The sequence below is a fragment of the Schistocerca nitens genome, chromosome 5 (genome assembly GCF_023898315.1).
Source record: "Schistocerca nitens isolate TAMUIC-IGC-003100 chromosome 5, iqSchNite1.1, whole genome shotgun sequence".
NCBI classification, from domain to species: Eukaryota; Metazoa; Arthropoda; class Insecta; order Orthoptera; family Acrididae; genus Schistocerca; species Schistocerca nitens.
In genome coordinates, this window is record NC_064618.1 from 806393073 (window position 1) to 806415133 (window position 22061).

Below are 22061 nucleotides of genomic sequence, written 5' to 3' on the forward strand. Positions count from 1 at the left end.
TGGACTCCTCATCAAGAGGTATCTGATGATAAGCCTCCGACAGATCGATTTTCGAAAAATATTGGCCACCCGCCACGGCGGAGAACAATTCATCAGCACGAGGCAAAGGATAGGTGTCCACCACCAATTGGGAATTAATGGTGGCCTTTAAATCGCCACAAAGACGTAAGTTTCCTGAGGGCTTCTTGACAATAACGAGGGGCGAAGCCCACTCACTGGAAGAAACGGGAAGAACGACACCTAGGGCTGTCAGCAGGTCTAGCTCTTCCTTTACCTGAGGGCGGAGAGCCAAGGAGATCTGTCTCACGCGTAGAAAACGCGGGCGAGCCGACGCCTTCAACGTTAAGTGAGCTTCAAAATCGGAAACACGCCCCAGGCCCTCCTCAAAAATATCTGGAAAGTCTGAGATCAAAGATTCCAATGAGTGATAGGGAACGTCTTCGGAGACCAACTGCATGGTGTCAGCAATAGAAAAACCGAAAGCCTGAAAGACATCCAGGCCAAAAAGGTTAGCGGAGCTCGCATCACTGACAACAATAAAAGTAATAGGCCGAGTGACTGATTTGTAAGTCACATCGGTAGTGAATTGACCCAGTAGGGGAATGAACTGTTTACCATAACCGCGTAGACGCCCGTAAACTGGCGCCAACGGGGGCGATCCAAGGTCGGAATAAGTTTGTGCATTCAACAACGAAACTGCCGCCCCCGTATCTACTTGCAGTTGTAACCAGCGCGACCGAACCAACACCTCGATAAAGAGTTTGTGGGCCGATGCGACGGGAGCCTGGCCCGATGAAACTTCCTGAATGTCAACGTCCATGTCCTCTGTACTTGCTTCCTTCGATGCCTTTGAGGCTGAGCGGCAAACTTTAGCAATGTGACCTTTTTTATTACATTTGCGACAAACGGCCCAACGCTGGGGGCACTCTGACCGATCGTGATGTATATAGCAAGACGCACAGGACGGCAACAGGGGCCGGCGGCCGGAATTCTGTTTACGCGCCGTGCGGGAGCGGCCGTAACGGCCGGATTGTACCGCTCGCACGTCGTCCACCCCGGACACAGTGGATGCGGCCGCGCCACCCTGAACCTCCGCGACGTCGCACCACACTTCCAGCTGTTGACCTGCCGCGTGAGAGACTTCATACGATTGAGCAATGGACAGAACTTCCTCGAGGGAAGGGTCTTCTAACTGCAGGGCCCGTTGCCGGACCTCCCTATCAGGGGCCGAACGAACAATGACGTCGCGTACCATAACGTGGGCATACGACTCTCGCGACTGCTCCGTGACAAAATGACACTTGCGACTAAGACCGTGCAGGGTAGCGGCCCACGCCCGGTAAGACTGATGGGGCTGTTTCTTGCATTGATAGAACTAGACCCTAGCCGCCACAACATGCGTGCGGCGGCGATAATATGAAGACAGCAACGAACACAATGCGTCAAAAGACAAGGACGAGGGTTCCTGCAACGGCGCTAGCTGCCGCAAAACTTGATACAGCAAGGGAGATATCCAAGACAAGAAGAGAGCACGACATACCTCCGCCTCGGCAACATGAAACGCCTGGAAATGCTGCCGAAGGCGATGGTCATATGCGTCCCAATCCTCCGCCGTCTCGTCATAGGGGGGAAAAGGAGGAGGGAACTGCGCCGGAGCAGACGGCGTGGAGAGCAACGCCGGAAGCACTTGTTTCATGGTGGCCATGAGTTCCGTCTGCTGCGCAACCAAAACTCGCACCAAATCCTCCATGCCGTGGAGAAACTGCGAAACCGGAACAACGACGCAACACGCGAAAGAACGACCCTACTCGTCGCCAATTGTGTAGTAACACTGTTCACGTTTACGTCGCACTTCACTTAGCGTAGACCGGGACTGTGTCCTAGGCATGCCCGATGTTGACTGACTGGGCACGGCCCGTGCTGCTGGAGTTGTTGTTGTTGTTCTTGTTGTTACGCCGGCAGAGGTCGCGTCTGAATTCTCGCGTGCCCTCTGGTGGACGGGACTACTTGCGGCAACTACCGCCCGTGACGCGCCGTGCCAATGTGCGCCTCCCGCGATCTTTCTGGTGGCTACTACAGTTACAGTGAGTGAAACGGAATTATAGGATTCTGTACTTAATTTTCAGCTGAGTTTGCTCACATCATAACCATAATCTGCTAAAATAATTGTAATAATATTTAAATAATAAGATAGAGCCAGTTGATATTTCCTGTGACCTATCTAAGGCACTTCACTGTTTGTATCACACTATTCTACTGGATAATGACCTATCTAAGGCACTTCACTGTTTGTATCACACTATTCTACTGGATAAATTGAAGTTTGTGGGATTTATGGTATAACCAGCCAGTGGATTATGTCATATTCAACAAAACACACAAAAAAAAGGAATCAGCATATGTAATCCGGGGATATTATTCTGACTGGAAAGAAATCTCACATGGGATTCCCCCCGAGGCTTATTAGGTCCATTAGTTTTCCTCATTTATGTAATTGATCTTCCGTGTAATATACAAGCAGAATTAGTTAACATTGCAGATGATACTAGTATTGTAATCAATCCAAGCGTACAAAGAGAAAGAAATGGTAAGCAGTATTTGTAAAAGTACTTTTACTGGTTTTCTGCTAATGTCCTCAGCTCAGTTTAAAAAAGACAACGTATTCAGTTTTGCAAGGGGGTACTACAGTAGTAGTAAGTGTAACCCGTGGTGAGGAAATAATAAATAGGGTGCAAACTTCAGAATTATTAGGTGTCCATATTGATGAAAATTAAAACTGGAAATAGCACATTTTGCAATTCCTAAAACAACTTGGTTCAGCTACATTTACACTTAGAATCATTGCAAATCTTGGGAACAGACAGATCAGTATTTTCATTCAGTAATGTCATATGGAATAATGTTCTAGGGTAACTACTCTTGAAGAAAGAAAGTCTTAATTGCTCAAAAACATGCTGTAAGAATAATAAGTGGAGCTAACCCTCGAACATATTATAGACATATGTTCGAGTTGGGCACTCTGATTACAGCTTCACGGCATATTCCCTCATGAAGTTTGTTGTAAATAATCCACTGCAGTTCAAAAGGAACAATAATGTAAACAAATACAATAGCAGAAGGAAAGATGATAGTCATTACTCCACAAAAGGGGCACACAGTGATGCAGCTAAAATTTTTGATCACTTACCTAGTGACATAAAATATCTGGCAGGCTGCAAAGTAAAATGTAAAGCAAACAGATAAATTTTCTCCTTGATAACTCCTATTCTGTAGAAGAATTTGTATTATTGTAATGTGTAAAATGTGGTGGATAGGAATTACTAAGTCACATCTGTAAATTATTTTTTAAAAATTATGATTATTCAATGTGTAACCATATTTACACGTTAATTTTCAATGTGAATGTAAAATGACTAATTCCACTTCATTATGATATGTCGTGCAAAATGACTCATGAGACTGACTGACTGACTGACTGACTGACTACTATAGATCACTCTAACAAAAAACTGAGTTTGGTAGGTGGAAGAAAGCACTTGTCTATAATACGTGTTCGAAAGAACAGACATCACACATATACAATAGCAGAGATAAAATTAAAATCCATGTAGACTACATGTCCCAGTCAAGGGTTCGGAATAGAGTTTTGTATACTGTTGCAAGAGTCCATAACAAGTTGCCTGTAGACATCAGAAGGGAAACTGAAAATTTCCATATGTTGAAAAAGAAAGTAAAATAATACCTCATCGGCTACTCCTACAGAGTATCAGAATATTTGAACTTACGATAAATTCCATGTAAATCTGTATTAAACAGATATTGCTTTGCATGTATATATAGAATGGATAGCAGTATGTGTAAAGTTATATAAATATTTTGTTTGAAACATTAGATAAAAACAGCATCTGAGTGGGATTAGAGGAAGGGCAGTGGCTTGTTTCAGAGTAGCTGCTTTTCTCATTATATATAATAGAGGGAAACATTCCACGTGGGAAAATATATATAAAAAACAAAGATGCTGTTAACTTATCAAACGAGAAAGCGATAGTATGTTGATACACAATGAAAAACACACAAATGGCTCTGAATGGTTCAAATGGCTCTGAGCACTATGGGACTTAACTTCTAAGGTCATCAGTCGCCTAGAACTTAGAACTAATTAAACCTAACTAACCTAAGGACATCACACACATCCATGCCCGAGGCAGGATTTGAACCTGCGACCGTAGCAGTCGCTCGGCTCCAGACTGTAGTGCCTAGAACCGCACGACCACTACGGCCGGCGAAAAACACACAAATACACAAACAAATTTCAAGCTTTTGCAACCCAACGTTGCATCATCAGGAAAGAGGGAAGGAGAGGGAAAGACAAAAGGATGTGGGTTTTAAGGGAGAGGGTAAGGAGTCACTCCAATCCCGGGAGCAGAAAGACTTACCTTAGGGGGGAAAAAGGACAGGTATACACGCGCCCACACATGCTGTTTTTATCTAATGTTTCAAACAAAATATTGTCCATTTATCGTGACTGGGCCAAATATCTCATGAAATAAGCGTCAAACGAAAAAACTACAACGAACGAAACTTGTCTAGCTTGAAGAGGGAAACCAGATGGTGCTATGGCTTGCCCGCTAGATGGCACTGCCGTAGGTCAAACGGATATCAACTGCGTTTTTTTTAAAAATACGAACCCCCATTTTTTATTATATATTCATGTAGTACGTAAAGGAATATGAATGTTTTATTTGGACCACTTTTTTTGCTTTGTGATAGATGGCGCTGTATAGTCACAAACGTGTAAGTACGTGGTATCACGTAACATTGCGCCAGTGCAGACGGTATTTGCTTCATGATACATTACCGGTGTTAAAATGGGCTGTTTACCAATTGCGGAGAAGGTCAATATCGTGATGATGTATGGCTTTTGTGATGTATGGCTTTTGTGATGTATGGCTATTGTGATGTATGGCTATTGTGATGTATGGCTATTGTGATGTATGGCTATTGTGATGTATGGCTATTGTGATGTATGGCTATTGTGATGTATGGCTATTGTGATGTATGGCTATTGTGATGTATGGCTATTGTGATCAAAATGCCCAATGGGCATGTGCTATGTTTGCTGCTCGGTATCCTGGACGACATCATCCAAGTGTCCGGACCGTTCGCCGGATAGTTACGTTATTTAAGGAAACAGGAAGTGTTCAGCCACATGTGAAACGACAACCACGACCTGCAACAAATGATGATGCCCAATTAGGTGTTTTAGCTGCTGTCGCAGCTAATCCGCACATCAGTAGCAGAAAAATTGCACGAGAATCGGGAATCTCAAAAACGTCAGTGTTGAGAATGCTACATCAACATCAGTTGCACCCGTACCATATTTCTATGCACCAGGAATTGCATGGTGACGACTTTGAATGTCGTGTACAGTTCTGCCACTGGGCACAAGAGAAATTACGGGACAATGACAGATTTTTTGTACGCATTCTATTTAGCGACGAAGCGTCATTCACCAACAGCGGTAACTTAAACTGGCACAATATGCACTATTGGGCAACAGAAAATCCATGATGGCTGCGACAAATGGAACATCAGTGACCTTGGCGGGTTAATGTATGGTGTGGCATTATGGAGGAAGGATAATTGGCCCCCATTTTATCGATGGCAATCTAAATGGTGCAATATATGCTGATTTCCTATGTAATGTTCTACTGATGTTACTACAAGATGTTTCACTGCATGACAGAATGGCGATGTACTTCCAACATGATGGATGTCCGGCACATAGCTCGCGTGCGGTTGAAGCGATATTGAATAGCATATTTCATGACAGGTGGATTGGTCGTCAAAGCACCATATCATGGCCCGCACGTTCACTGGATCTGACGTCCCCGGATTTCTTTCTGTGGGGAAAGTTGGATATTTGCTATCGTGATCCACCGACAACGCCTGACAACATGCGTCAGCGCATTGTCAATGCATGTGCGAACATTACGGAAGGCGAACTACTCACTGTCGAGAGGAATGTCGTTACACGTATTGCCACATGCATTGAGGTTGACGGACATCATTTTGAGCATTTATTGCATTAATGTGGTATTTACCAGGTAATCACGCTGTAACAACATGCGTTCTCAGAAATGATAAGTTCACAAAGGAACATATATCACATTGGAACAACCGAAATAAAATGTTCAAACATACCTATGTTCTGTATTTTAATTTAAAAAACCTACCTGTTCTAACTGTTCGTCTAAAATTGTGAGCCATACGTTTGTGACTGTTACAGCACCATCTATCACAAAGTGAAAAAAGTGGTCCAACTAAAACATTCGTATTTCTTTATGTACTACACGAATATGTAATAAAAAATGGGGGTTCCTGTTTAAAAAATTGCAGTTGATATCCGTTTGACCTATGGCAGTGCCATCTAGCAGGCCAATCATAGCGCCATCTGGTTTTCCCCTTCAGGCTAGACAAGTTCCGTTGTTTGTAGTTTTTTTGTTTGACGCTTATTTCATGAGATATTGGCCCGGTCACAATCAATGGACCACCCTGTATATTAGCATACTAATTGTTAACATAATTTTGAATCGCTGTATAAAGTAATCTAGAATACCTGAAGTCTCTCTTTATATGATGTATGAATGAATTTGTTTCTGATTACCTGCAGTGATAATTTTTACTCCTTTTAGGCTGTATTCACATTATTTTTTTCATTATAGTTTCAACTTTGGAGCTTTTGTATCATGATGCCTAAATACTTGTACATACCCTTTGAGTGGCCTTCAATCCAATCCTTGTGCTCAGTGGAACACTTGCGAAGCTTTTTATTCTATTCAGAAGTGAATTCAGACGTATAAAATAAAAAGGCTAATTACTGAGATAGCAAAGTGTGATTGCAACTGCATGTGTTTTATAGTTACAAATGTTTGTTGCAGTGCTCTTTTGAAGAACCAGAAAACATTGGTTTTAAACCAAAGAAGCCGTTCAGAAACATTTACAGACAACCATGTGTTGCTCATAATTTCAACAGGTATGTAATGTTGAAGTATAATTCTTGCTATGGAGCGGATAGTAGTCTTACATGAAATTGTGTATTCTATTGTTGTGTGGATTGTTACTGTTGTTCATATAAATAGGACATGCAAAATTTATGAAAATGTGATTGATATAAGCACTCTATTGAAGGATATACATTAAAGCATTCTAAGTCAGCAGCTCAAGAAAAGAGTGTAATAAATATTTCATGGTGGAGGAAATAACTTAGTTTGATCCAACTTACTGTTAGATATGTTTGTGCAAGGGCAGATAGTGATGAGTTGGTGTATTAGTCCCGTTTCAGCTGCCTCCCCATCTCTTTCCACTTACTGTAACTTCATTCTTTTTTAAGACTCATTCAGTAGTGTACAGGGAAATTTGACATTTCACATTTTCTAGAGGAAAAATGTAGTGAACCCGAAGGTATCGCTTGACTAATATTGACTGGCAGGTATGGACAATCATTGCTTCCTGCAATTTGTCACAGAAGTGTTAAATTTACTTGATATAGTACACACACAAGAACTAACTCCTTCACGTACAAGTGGGAACTCCTGGACACGCCATTGTGTGACTTTGTAGCTCCTCAGGCACATCATTAAATGACTGTGAAGTTCCAGAGCAGACTATTGGCCATGCTGTAGGGGAATGTCCCAAGAGATGTTGCCACTCTAACAACTTTGCAGTTGATACTCTCTCTTGACATCACTCTGTAAGGTCAGTTGAGACAGAGCTCTTACGTACTCCTTTTGGACTTCATTTGTATGTATATATTGTTGTTAATTGTATACGTATGTCTGTATGACAAATAACAGTAACTCAGCCACATTTTGTTTGCAACTAAACTATTCTTTTTCCTTGCCTTATCCTGTGTCTTCGTAGAATCAGTACGTGAATCTCAATTTGGCAATGCTACTGGTAGAGGGTGTCTGGATGCTCTTCTTGCTGCCAAGCCTTCCCCCAGGGACAGAATTCATGTATTTCTTCTGTCTGTGTCTAGTGTTATCCAATGAGAAAGTGTGTTAACCTTTTTGAAAGGTATGTGAATTGTGTAACTGAGACTTAAGTACCAGCCCAGTGTTCAGCTTCTCGGATGAGGGGAAATGGCCTAAGATCCACTTAATATTTGCTTAATGTCCTCATGTCACCCAATGTGTTTTGCACAAATAACAAGACAGCTATCATGTCTGGACCATGTTACAACAAGTACAGAAAGAAAAATTTTTAAAATAGGGCTTTTTAATACCATGTATCAATCAGATCATGAAGGGACATGTTTAAAATTGCTGACAAAAATCGCACAGAGCAATGTGAACAACTCAAATATGTTAGAATTGTTAATGATTCTCATATCAATGCTTTCAGATCACAGCTGTGTGTTATAGAATGGTCCAATGCCCTGTCTCAGTTTTCAAATGTTTATGAAGCTTTTGACACCTTGCCAGTCTTGTTTCTAATATTATTAATCAGTGCTGTCCTGATGTATGAGGGTGAGTCAAATGAAAACCTTAAATTTGTAATAACAAATGGAAATTCCGCGCCATTATTCTGTAAGTTGGTAAGCGTGCTATAAACAGCGCGCAGAATTGCCTGTAGGTGGCAGCACAGTGCAGATGCACACATACCGTCTCAGTATCTGTATAAAGATGGCTGCCCACTTGCGACTTGCACCAGGGAAGAACACTGTTCTGTTATTCGGTTTTTGCATAGTGAAGGTGTGAAACCTATCGAAATTCATCGACGAATGAAGGTTCAGTACGGTGATGAATGTTTGTCACAGCAGCAATTCTACGAATGGAGTAGGAAGTTCGCAAGTGCTGTGACTTCAGTGGAAGATACTCCTCTCCAGGTCAGGCACAATGAGTTGTGACTCCACAGAACATTGCAGCAGTTGAAGCCATAGTGAAGGAAAACTGCCGAGTGACACTGAATGACATTGCAGCATGTTTACAGATAAGTTCTGATGAAGAGGTATGTCACACGGTGCACGAGTGGTTGCGTGGACTATCAAAAGAATTTTTTTCTAAAGGAATTTATGCACTTTGTAAGTGCTGGAGGACTTGCATTGAGCGTGGGGGAGATTATGTTGAAAAGTGACTGTAATTTTTCCTCCTATCTACGTGATTATGTGGCTCTCAATTCGTTCGAGCAATCAGTCATTCATAATATGAAACACAGTCATAGCTCATTCACTCAAAATGATTCAGAAATTTTACTTGTTAGAATGAAATCAGGCGATGATTCTTCTTCTCTGGTGGCTCGTGCTTTGCGGCAGTCTGCTAATCTGTACAAATAAAATGCCTCGTAATTTTGGGAGTGTTGTATAATCAGTCGGGAAACCTCAGATCAAGCGGATATTTGGCTTTGATGAAGTTTAACCTTCTGAAAAAGTAATGGAGCTCTTGGATTATTAAATGCAGGTTCGTATCCAGTCTTTGGGAAGTTCCCTTCTGATTAACAACTACGCAATATATCGATGAATATCATTAATTCTCAAATGTCAAATACACACCTTTTGTATGAAGGAGCAATATATATATATATATATATATATATATATATATATATATATATATATATATATATATATATATATATATATACATATATATATATATATATACAAACAGAGGGAAACATTCCACGTGGAAAAAATATATCTAAAAAGAAAGATGATGAGACTTACCAAACAAAAGCGCTGGCAGGTCGATAGACACACAAACAAACACAAATATACACACAAAATACTAGCTTTCGCAACCAACGGTTGCTTCGTCAGGAAAGAGGGAAGGAGAGGGAAAGATGAAAGGATGTGGGTTTTAAGGGAGAGGGTAAGGAGTCATTCCAATCCCGGGAGCGGAAAGACTTACCTTAGGGGGAAAAAAGGACAGGTATACACTCGCACACACACACATATCCATCCACACATACAGACACAAGCAGACAATATATATCCCTTTTAATCGTACTATTTCGTATCAGTTATCTTCTGTCATAAATCTCAATAATCAGATTACAGTTCCTCAAACAAAGCTCAGGCTAATCGGCACGAAGACAATCTCGGAAGCTTTTTTTTTTCTAACCACCCCCAGAGAGAGTACTACAAAGAATGATTATGCGCTCATGGCATAGCTATTGTATGAAACTATTTTGCGCATGGATTCTGCGAGTATGAAGATAGAAAATTTGTAAACGTCATTCAAGGGTAGAATTGTATCAGAATAATTCATCGAATATAAAGAGATATTACATTACACAACTTTGTACCAGTTCTGCACAATAAATAATATTTAAAAAATATTATTTAAGGTTTTCATTTGACTCGCCCTTGTATTAAAAAGACACAAGGGGAAACCAAGCGAAAGTAATTGTAGAAGTTTACATCGATGGTTCACACCTGACCTCAGAAAATTAAGAACATGGTTTATCAAATTTTGTAACATATCAAAGAACAGTGAATAAGATATACTTCAGTATGTTCAACTAAAGAAAAGGTACAGATGAGAAATTATAAGACAGAAGTGAATGGCCAATGATAAGTATATTCAGAGTAAAGAAACAAATGCAAGGCTGCATGGAGAATCATCAAAGCAGAAGAGAGCAATGCTAATGGAACCACTTCTGATGATACCAGTGTACACCCAATGAACTGAATGACTTCTTAGTTAATTCTGGCAACAAAGGACACCCAACTCAACAAAATGGAAACTACAAATTGGGGATTTATAACCATTTAGGAAGGAAAAACAGTTATACATATCCCACAACAAACCTGCATCATCCTCATTCAAGTAAGGAACAAATTCCTGTCACTAATGTTGCAGTAACTGTAGCAAAATTCAGCTATTCAGAATCAGAAGACATGAATGATGTGTCAAATTTTGTTATTAAAATGTTAGTGGACATTATTCTACAACTGCTCTGTGCACTAATAAACTGGATTTTTATGAGCTGTTCTTTTCCGGCTTCCTTACAGTTAACATTAGTTATCCCTGTGCATAGAAAAGGAGACAAGCGATTCATTGATAACCATCGTCATATTTCTCTTGTACCAGTATTCTCGAAAATAGTTGAACATTGCATGCACCAACAAATTTACAAACATTTCACCTGCTATGGAACACTGACACACACAGTATGGCTCCAGGGAAACTTCATCTACACTGACAGCAGTTTAAAATGTTTTGACAATTCTCAGTGCCTTTGATGCAAAATTATCTGTTGATGCCCTATTGATTGACCTAAGTAAGGCATTTGACTCTGTGAGGTATTAGATTCTAATAGATAACCTGACGTGCTATGGCATTCGAGATACAGAACTCGCCCTTATAGAATCGTATCTTGATAGTAGGAAGCAAAAAGTACACTTCAGTGTTATGAGCCCTAGATGTTTGAAGAGGCATTCCTCAAGCTTTCATACTGGGACTGTTATTGTGTATAATCTATATTAATGACCTACCAAGTATCATACTATGTAAATCTGTTCTGGGTGCCGATGATAACCACTTTCATTGTAACTGAAACAACATAGAGGATCTAAAAAAACAAAGCCAAGCCAACCTAAGAATTTCTAGAAACTGGTTTAACGACAGTGAATTCTCTGCAAATCAAAATAAGATTGAAAATGTAATTTTTACATGCAATACCAACAATGATTGTATGTCCGTTAAATTTCTTGGTGTATACTTGGATTCTAAATTAATCTGGAAGCTCCTCACAGTTCTATATGCACTAAATTCTGAAGAGTCATGTACCTGTTACATAAACTTGGAGTGAGTGAGTGAGTGTGTGTGTGTGTGTGTGTGTGTGTGTGTGTGTGTGTGAGAGAGAGAGAGAGAGAGAGAGAGAGAGAGAGAGAGAGAGAGAGAGAACATGGTGCTTTGGCAGCTCCACTGGGGCAAAATGAGTTTTTTTGTGTGGCAGAAAAGACTCAGATGTGTATCAGGTATCTTCATAAACAAGGTATCTTAATGAATCTTGCAGGCCACATCCCCCCCCCCCTTCCCCCAAGAAACTGGATGTTAGCACAGTACCATCGTTATTTATACTTTGTTGCATAGTGTCACAGATTAAGGCAATCATTTCATTGCTGCAATACATGTTACAAGGAAAAGATTGCCCAGTTCGTTACAAGACTAAGCAAAACCCACAGTAGCTATCCATAACTGTACAATGCACTGCTGCCAGAAGCACACACCACCTTATTAAACTCTCTTGGAAATCTTCTACAAAATTGGCTTAAGAACAAAGTTTTCTATGCCAAGAGAAATTTTTTGATTGTGCAAAGAAATATCTACATTTCTAACTTACATTCATCGTGTGTCTGTATGCAAGTTTACGTGCTTTAACTGTTTTCTTTATTATTGTATGCAGTGATACATATTACTCAATTTGTGTAGATTATTAACATCGATAGCGTGCAAAATGCTTGAAGATGAAATAAATAAAGTTTTATTGACAATATTTTGATGTTGATATTGGGCATCACATAATGATCAATTGGCTGTTGCGACACTACTACTCACTCTGTAAAGACCTAGCAATTCAATTACATGATTTGTGTGTAACTTTGCATTTTGTCTTAAATATTTCAAAGTATTTCAATTATGTTTTGTCTTTGTGGTTGTGGTATTTCAGTTAAAACTTTTAGTTCAATAAATACATCCATGTGATCTGATTTGATAAATGATACATGTGAATGCTACCACAATGTACTTCAAAAGTTTTACTGATATTATGGAAGCCATGACATCCAGATACATGAACTGAATTATTGTGTAAATGGTTTTTTCTGTTCACATACTTTGTTTTACAGGTTGGTATTGCTATTGATTTTTATGGACATTTGATCATTGTCAACCTGACATTAAGAATGACTCTGTGCAGAAATATTTCATTTGTACTAATTATCATTCTAATTCTCTGTGTGTGTCACATATTTGGCTATTCCTATTAGTTAGTTTCTTGCAATTGCATCACATGTTAAAATTGGTGCCTACCTAATCTGTAAGTGCCTTAGCTCCCAGTTTGTATGAAGGTGTGTGTGTGTGTGTGTGTGTGTGTGTGTGTGTGTGTGTGTGTGTGTGTGTGTGTGTGAACTACTTCATATCCTGTTACTATTAAACAGACAACAAAAGCTTCAATTTAACTATTCTGAAATCAATTTAAAAATGAAAACTGGGAACAAACTTAGATAGTTAATTTGCTGGCATTACATCTAAACTAATTTATTAGGTTTGTGCATAAGTTTGAGAATTTTTGTTTTGCATGTTGGTATTCTGGTTGCTGTGGGTTTATCGACTGTCATTTTTTATGTTTAGTTCACTGTTGCTATTTGAGTTTACATTTCATCATTTGGAGATAGTGAGTGGATTGCCTAGTGGAGAAATTTCCAACCCATTCTTCTGTTTGAGTTCAGTGAGGGATGCCAGCAGCCATAATCATTAGCGACATGTGTGGGGATGTAGCCATTGCTGAGAGCAAGGCAAGAAAATGGTTTTCTTGTTTTAAGGAGGTTCATTTTGACAGTATTGACTCTCCACATTCAGGAAAACATTCACGGTTTGATGAAGATCATTTAATCCACATTGATCCATGTCCGTGTATTCAAGAGCTGGCAAATTTGATGAACTGCAATCATTCCACCATTGTGAGAGATTTTCATGTAATGGGGAAGGTTCAGAAATCGGGTGACTTGGTACCACATCCTCCAAGCCAAAATCACAAAAATTGGTGAGTGGCATGTGAACAACACAGACTAATCCCTATCATGTATCATTACTGGACAAAGATCTGCGTGCATCCACAAAAGACAATGTTATGCATCTGGTGGATCAGTGACACGGGTGTGTGTCATTCCACACACACCTTATTCACCTGATCTTGCACCCTCAGATTTTCATCTCTAATGCTCTCTACCCAACAACTTTGAAGGAACTTCTTTCCGGATGAAAATGCGCACCAAACATGGCTCAATGAGTTCTTTGCCTCAAAACCATGTGATTTCTTACAATCATTGAATTTAAAAGTTACCCTGGCAATTGGCAGACTGGTGTAAATAGTGAAGAAGAATATATTATTGACGAATAAAGTTTCTGTTATGTGTATCTGTTGTGTTTATTAAACTTATGGAGAAACGCCATGAGCTTATTAACAAACCAATTAGTTCAGAGTATCTAAAACAAAAAAAACATAATGTGTTTGCACATCTAACTATGCAGATGTGAATGACAGTCAAGAAAGTTACTAGAAGCATGGAAGACAGTGAAGAGTTTTAAGGGGAGATAATAGGAAAAATAATTTCGATACAGCAAACGGAAAAGAGAACTTCGGGTATGGGGATATAGAACTGGACTGCAAGAATAAATTATCTGTGGGAAATATAGACTCAGTACTACAGCAGAAGTCGAAAGAATTTCCCAACCAGGAAACATGTAAATAGAATTAATGAAATATGGTCTGAATGTGTTATGGAAATGTTTGAGTAAGTTTTTTAAGGCATGCATATTAAAGGAGGAAGAAGTGCCCAAGGAGTGGAATTTGGTGTATCTAAGTCAAATTCCCCCCTCCCCTCTCCCCATGAACCATGGACCTTGCCGTTGGTGGGGAGGCTTGCGTGCCTCAGCGATACAGATGGCTGTACTGTAGGTGCAGCCACAACGGATGGGAATCTGTTGAGAGGCCAGACAAACGTGTGGTTCTTGAAGAGGGGCAGCAGCCTTTTCAGTATTTGCAGGGGCAACAGTCTGGATGATTGACTGATCTGGCCTTGTAACACTAACCAAAATGGCCTTGCTGTTGTTGTACTGCAAACGGCTGAAAGCAAGGGAAAACTACAGCCGTAATTTTTCCAGAGGGAATGCAGCTTTGCTGTATGGTTAAATGATGATGGCGTCCTCTTGGGTAAAATATTCCGTAGGTAAAATAGTCCCCCATTCGGATCTCAAGGCGGGGACTACTTAGGACGACGTCATTATCAGGAGAAAGAAAACTGGCGTTCTATGGATCGGAGCGTGGAATGTCAGATCCCCTTAATTGGGCAGGTAGGTTAGAAAATTTAAAAATGGAAATGGATAGGTTGAAGTTAGATATAGTGGGCATTAGTGAAGTTCGGTGTCAGGAGGAACAAGACTTTTGGTCAGGTGAATACAGGGTTATAAATACAAAATGAAAAAGGGGTAATGCAGGAGTAGGTTTAATAATGAAAAAAAAAAAAAAATTGGAGTGCGGGTAAGCCACTACAAACAGCATAGTGAACGCATTATTGTGGCCAAGATAGACACAAAGCCCATGCCTACTACAGTTGTACAAGTTTATATGCCAACTAGCTCTGAAGATGAAGAAATTGATGAAATGTATGACGAGATAAAAGAAATTATTCAGGGAGATGAAACTTTAATAGTCATGGGTGACTGGAATTCGAGAGTAGGAAAAGGGAGAGAAGGAAACATAGGTGAATATGGGTTGGGGATAAGAAATTGAAAGAGGAAGCCGTCTGGTAGAATTTTGCACAGAGCATAAATTAATCATAGCTAACACTTGGTTCAAGAATCATGATAGAGGGTTGTATACATGGAGGAACCCTGGAGATACTAAAAGGTATCAGATAGATTATATAATGGCAAGACAGAGATTTAGGAACCAGGTTTTAAATTGCAAGACATTTCCAGGGGCAGATGTGGACTCTGACCACAGTATATTGGTTATGAACTGTAGATTAAAACTGAAGAAATTGCAAAAAGGTGGGAAATTAAGGAGATGGGACCTTGATAAACTGACTAAACCAGAGGTTGTAGAGAGTTTGAGGGAGAGCATAAGGGAACAATTGACAAGAATGGGAGAAAGAAATACAGTAGAAGAAGAATGGGTAGCTTTGAGGAATGAAGTAGTGAAGGCAGCAGACGATCAAGTAGGTAAAAAGATGAGGGCTAGTAGAAATCCTTGGGTTAGTAGAAATCCTTGGGTAACAGAAGAAATATTGAATTTAATTGATGAAAGGAGAAAATATAAAAATGCAGTAAATGAAGCAGGCAAAAAGGAATACAAACGTCTCAAAAATGAGATCGACAGGAAGTGCAAAATGGCTAAGCAGGGATGGCTAGAGGACAAATGTAAGGATGTAGAGGCTTATCTCACTAGGGGTAAGGTAGATACTGCCTACAGGAAAATTAGAGAGACCTTTGGAGAAAAGAGAACCACATCTATGAATATCAAGAGCTCAGATGGAAACTCAGTTCTAAGCAAAGAGGGGAAAGCAGAAAGGTGGAAGGAGTATATAGAGGGTCTATACAGGGGCAATGTACTTGAGGTCAATATTATGGAAATGGAGGAGGATGTAGATGGAGATGAAATGAGAGATGCAATACTGCGTGAAGAGTTTGACAGAGCATTGAAAGACCTGAGTCGAAACAAGGCCCCGGGAGTAGACAAAATTCCATTAGAACTACTGACGGCCGTGGGAGAGCCAGTCATGACAAAACTCTACCATCTGCTGAGCAAGATGTATGGGACAGGCGAAATACCCACAGACTTCAAGAAGAATATGATAATTCCAATCCCAAAGAAGGCAGGTGTCGACAGATGTGAAAATTACCGAATATCAGTTTAATAGGTCACAGCTGCAAAATACTAACGCGAATTCTTTACAGACGAATGGAAAAACTGGTAGAAGCCGACCTTGGGGAAGATCAGTTTGGATTCCGTAGAAATGTTGGAACACGTGAAGCAATACTGACCTTACGCCTTATCTTAGAAGAAAGATTAAGGAAAGGCAAACCTACGTTTCTAGCATTTGTAGACTTAGAGAAAGCTTTTGACAATGTTGACTGGAATACTCTCTTTCAAATTCTAAAGGTGGCAGGGATAAAATACAGGGAGCGAAAGGCTATTTACAATTTGTACAGAAACCAGATGGCAGTTATAGGAGTCGAGGGGCATGAAAGGGAAGCAGTGGTTGGGAAAGGAGTGAGACAGGGTTGTAGCCTCTCCCCGATGTTATTCAGACTGTATATTGAGCAAGCAGTAAGGGAAACAAAAGAATAATTTGGAATAGGTATTAAAATCCATGGAGAAGAAATAAAAATGTTGAGGTTCTCCGATCACATTGTAATTCTGTCAGAGGCAGCAAAGGACTTGGAAGAGCAGTTGAACGGAATGGGCAGTGTCTTGAAAGGAGGGTATCAGATGAATATCAACAAAAGCAAAACGAGGATAATGGAATGTAGTCGAATTAAGTCGGGTGATGCTGAGGGAATTAGATTAGGAAATGAGGTAGTAAAGGTGTTTTGCTATTTGGGGAGCAAAATAACTGATGATGGTCAAAGTAGAGAGGATATAAAATGTATTCTGGCAATGGCAAGGAAAGCGTTTCTAAAGAAGAGAAATTTGTTAACATCGAGTATAACTTTAAGTGTCAGGAAGTCATTTCTGAAAGTATTTGTATGGAGTGTAGCCATGTATGGAAGTGAAATGTGGATGATAAATAGTTTGGACAAGAAGAGAGTAGAAGCTTTCGAAATGTGGTGCTACAGAAGAATGCCGAAGGTTATATGGGTAGATCACGTAACTAATGAGGAGGTATTGAGTAGAATAGGGGAGAAGAGGAGTTTGTGGCACAACTTGACAAGAAGAAGGGACCGGTTGGTTGGGCATGTTCTGAGGCATCAAGGGATCACAAATTTAGCATTGGAGGGCAGCGTGGAGGGTAAAAATCGTAGAGGGAGGCCAAGAGATGAATACACCAAGCAGATTCAGAAGGATGTGGGTTGCAGTAAGTGCTGGGAGATGAAGAAGCTTGCACAGGATAGAGTAGCATTGAGAGCTGCATCAAACCAGTCTCAGGACTGAAGACCACAACGACAAGCAGTCAAATTCATAAGAAAGATAGTAAAAATGTGATGACAACCTTTTTATTTTCTAAACTAATAGCAAGGAGACTGGAAAGGAATTTGAATAGGCATTTGGTGTCCATAGATCTCCAGAAGGCTTATGGCACAGTGCTGCTCAAGAAAGTTTAAAGTTCTGAGGGGAACGAGATCGAAAAGACGTGTTAGTAGTATATGCAATCTGTAGAAGTTTACAGCATGTATAATCAGAGTGGGGAATAAAATTTTTTTACTGCCTTTCAGGATTACAAAAGAAACAATCTGTCTCAGAAGATCGCACAGAATATCTGTGAGGCCCTGTAAGAAAAGGATTAAAAACAGGAATGCTGGGTATCTCCTACATAGTTCAAAATACATATCCAGAAAGTCTTAGACCTGTGGAGTAGGAAATGAGGAGGAATAGACAGTTGAAAAAAAAATAGATTCATATTTGTATGCCTTGTACTTCGTAGATGATTGGGTAGTGGTGCTTTATGCTAAGATAGTATAATATAATAAGTGAGGATTAAAAGAAAATTTTCAAGAGACTGGATTCCTATGCAGTGGACAAAAAGTAGGAAACCCACCACTAGTGGGCCAGCATATCAAGAGATGTAAAAAAAAAAAAAAATCAAACATTTGGGTAGCATCCTTTCAGGAGAGAAGTAATTGGTAAATACAGCAACGAATAGCCCACAGAAGTGCAGCAATGCAGAAGCTAAACCTTCTTGTTATGGTGTTCTAAGGTAAGTTGGAAAGTAAAGATGATGCTCCATAGAAGTATTGTAGAGCCTGTAACGACCTATGGATGTGAATGCTGGGGCTGAATGGGAAAAATAAAAACAAATTGAGAGTTGTAGAAATGGTCTTTCCCAGAATATTGTGCAGAATATCTCAGTGAGACCATGTGAGAAATAAAATGATCAGGGAAATTACCCAGTCATAAGAAAGAATCACAGAGAGAACGGCAAATCACAAGGTATGGACGTACAGTGCAAATGACAGATGGCTGAAGAAGATCTTGATGTACTGTCCTTAGGAGAGGAGGAGGAGAAGAAGAAGAAGAGGAAAACTGAAGATTACATGGTAAGATGGGATAAAGCATGCTGTGAGAAAGAGAGAAATAGAAGACGAAGTGGCATGGGAAAATAATAAGACACAATAATAGTTCATTGTGGTAGGTGTTCAGGCAACAAGTACGCATAACACCAAGACTTGCAGCTCGTGAAGAAGACGGATGTGTCGGTTCTCAAAATATTGTGCCTTATACGGAAACAGTTTGGCAGTACATCCAGAAGCACACCATTAAGGAAACTTCCACGTATTATTTTACCTTCCCAAAATATCTGTTTTATACTGTGACATTATTCTTGGCAGTAGAGTCAGTTGCTTGGGGATTGCTGAGAAGTCTGTGGCATAACTCTGAGGTGTCTGATTTCAACTTGCAAGACAGGTTTGCCTGGCGAGAGAGATTGGGGTGAAAGCCTTGGGCATCTGTTCTTGAATAACTGGTGCTATCTCCTGTTATCTGCATTACAGTTTGACTGTTGTCAGAAACTCCATATAACTTCTTCTATGTGCACTCTCGGATTACAGATGTGATTGTTGATGGTCTTTCACATCTGTCAATAGTTGGTGTAAGATTCAGTCAGGCTTCTTGCAGCTTTTTTCTCATTGCTTCGGTGTGCTTGCGTCATTTGGAGTGCTCTGTTGTGGTGGCATCTGTCAAATGGTGTAATTACTGTAATTCCTCTGGAGTGCTGTCTATTAGATGTAAAACTGTACTGACTCCAGCCATCAATTTCCCATAAATCGTCTTTCACATAATTGAACTGTTCTTTGTGAATCAGAAACACACTGATCGAAAAAATTGCAGCACTAAGAATGCAGAATAATGAAATTTCAGGAATACATTTGTGTAGGTAACATATTAAATGATTAACATTGCAGTATTACAGGTTAATGTAAGTGCGAGATAAGCTGTTGAAAATTTGAAATGCTGGTACATTAATAACTGGTGTAACCACTAGAATGTTGAATGCAAGTATGCAAATGTGCATGCGTTGTGTTGTACAGGTGCTGTATGTCAGTTTCTAGGATGGAATCTCATGCCTATTGCACTTGATTGGTCAATAAGTGGGTGGCTAATGCTTGTTGCATTGGCGTTAAAGTTGTTGTCCGACAATGTCCTATATGTTCTCAATTAGAAGCAGATCTGTTCACTGAACAGGACAAGGCAACATGTTGACACTCTGTAGAGCATGTTGATTTACAACAGCAGTTTGTGGGCAAGAATTACTCTGTTGGAAAACACCTTCTGCAATACTGTTAATGAATGGCAGCACAACAAGTCAAATCACCGGATTGACATACAAATTTGCAGTCATGGTGCAAGGGGATAACCATGAGAGTGCTCCTCCTGTCATACAGAATCGCACTTCAGACCATAACTCCTGGCATCCAGTGAGTTCTTGCACAACATAGTAGAAGTCGCAAATGGTGGTGGTTTGGGATCAGTGGAATGCATGCCACAGGGCATCTGCCTCAGAGATGACCTTGAAGTAACTGATTTGTAACAGTTTGTTGTGTCACTGTGGTGCCAACTGCTGCTCAAATTGCTGATGCTGACGCAGTATGGTGCGCCAGAGCCATACACTGAACGCCAAGGTCTTTCCTCTCGGTAGTGCGACATGGCCACCTGGAGCCCGGTCTTCTTGTGACCATACATTGTTGTGACTACTGATGTCAGGAATCGTGTACAGTGGCTACATTCCTGCCAAATTTCTCTGCAGTAAAAGCAGAAGGAACATCCAGTGTCTCGTAGTCCTATTACATGACCTCGTTCAAACTCAGTGAGATGTTAATGGCATTTTTGTTGCTTTAAAGGCATTCTTGACTAATTTCAGCTCGCCATGTCCAATCGTATAGGTAACTAATGCTCATGATCATTACAGCGTGTATGTAAAGCACACCCGATTTGCTTCCTTACAGTATAGCTACTAGCACTACTCTTATTCAACTGTCATGAAATTATAATAGACACTATCTTTCAGGTTTAGAAACATGCACACCAACTTTTTACCTTCTTTAATTTCGCACAACTCCTCCTTGGTTTTGCAATTTGTGTTTCTGACAGTGTAATTGCCAAGCTTGCTGTCTAAGTAAAAGCTGACATTGGTTCCATCCCACTTGTTTTATCTGCCAACTTGGTCAAGTGTCTTCTATCATTTAGCCAATCCCTGACCGGTCTCTCTCAGAAACACTTACCCATGCATAGTACGCAACTTACTGACACTTTTGTATCCTTTTGGCGGTTTACTTAGAAAGCTACTTTTAGCTTGAGCTTGCCAATTAGGTCCTAACTTTTACATGGTGTAGTCAGTCACACTAGTACTGTTTATAAACATGTGACACCTCCCTGCTGCAGTTATGGTAATATGCACTGCACCACAGGACAATTAGGGGAAAGGAAAAGGATTTTGTCCATTTTTGTAAATAAGACTTACTGAATGGGTGTGGGTGATAGTCTATAAATAAAAAATGTTTAAATGACCTCCTTTTTCCTAATTTATTGAAATCTAGAAATCTTTTTTCCCCACAAAGATATGGGGATGATAACAAAATATTAAGTATACTTTATATGTTTTTACGTAAAGTTATGTTAATTCAACATTAAAAACATTATCAAGCATGAGGGCAACCAGCATTCTTTCTATGTGTTTGTCAGTTTTATATATTACAGCATATTTTTAACACTGTTCATCTTTAATGTAGAAAAGTGTCATGGAAATATCATAGAATTATTTGTTGTGAAACATGGTCAATATGCTCATAGAACTAGTTTGTATGCACTGCTGGGAGTTAACTGTGTGGTAAGGTGTGTGTTTGTGCAGAGGACCTCTGCAGTTATGCATGGGGGTTTTGCTACCTGGGTTGTAGGCTAGAAGCGTGTAATTATGAAACGATCTGTTAAGCAGTACAGTACTAGTAAAAAATGTAGCCATTAATCACATTGTCCCATAGTACAGTTTCATCATCATTCGTGTGTGTGTGTGTGTGTGTGTGTGTGTGTGTGTGAGAGAGAGAGAGAGAGAGAGAGCAGTGCATGTGCACCCACTTGCTTAGGTGGTTGTGAAACTTTGCTGTAGATTGTTTAAT

General features: G+C 40.0%; 1 protein-coding gene across 1 annotated transcript in view; it reads left to right on the forward strand.

The window, feature by feature from the left end:
• The window catches only part of LOC126259469 (serine/threonine-protein kinase VRK1-like), an 85847-nt gene that overhangs the window by 57539 nt on the left and 6247 nt on the right, over positions 1-22061 (forward strand). Inside the window, exon 9 of the mRNA XM_049956297.1 lies at positions 6942-7036. Within this exon, the coding sequence (XP_049812254.1) occupies positions 6942-7036 (95 nt within the window). The remainder of the gene's footprint in view (positions 1-6941; positions 7037-22061) is intronic.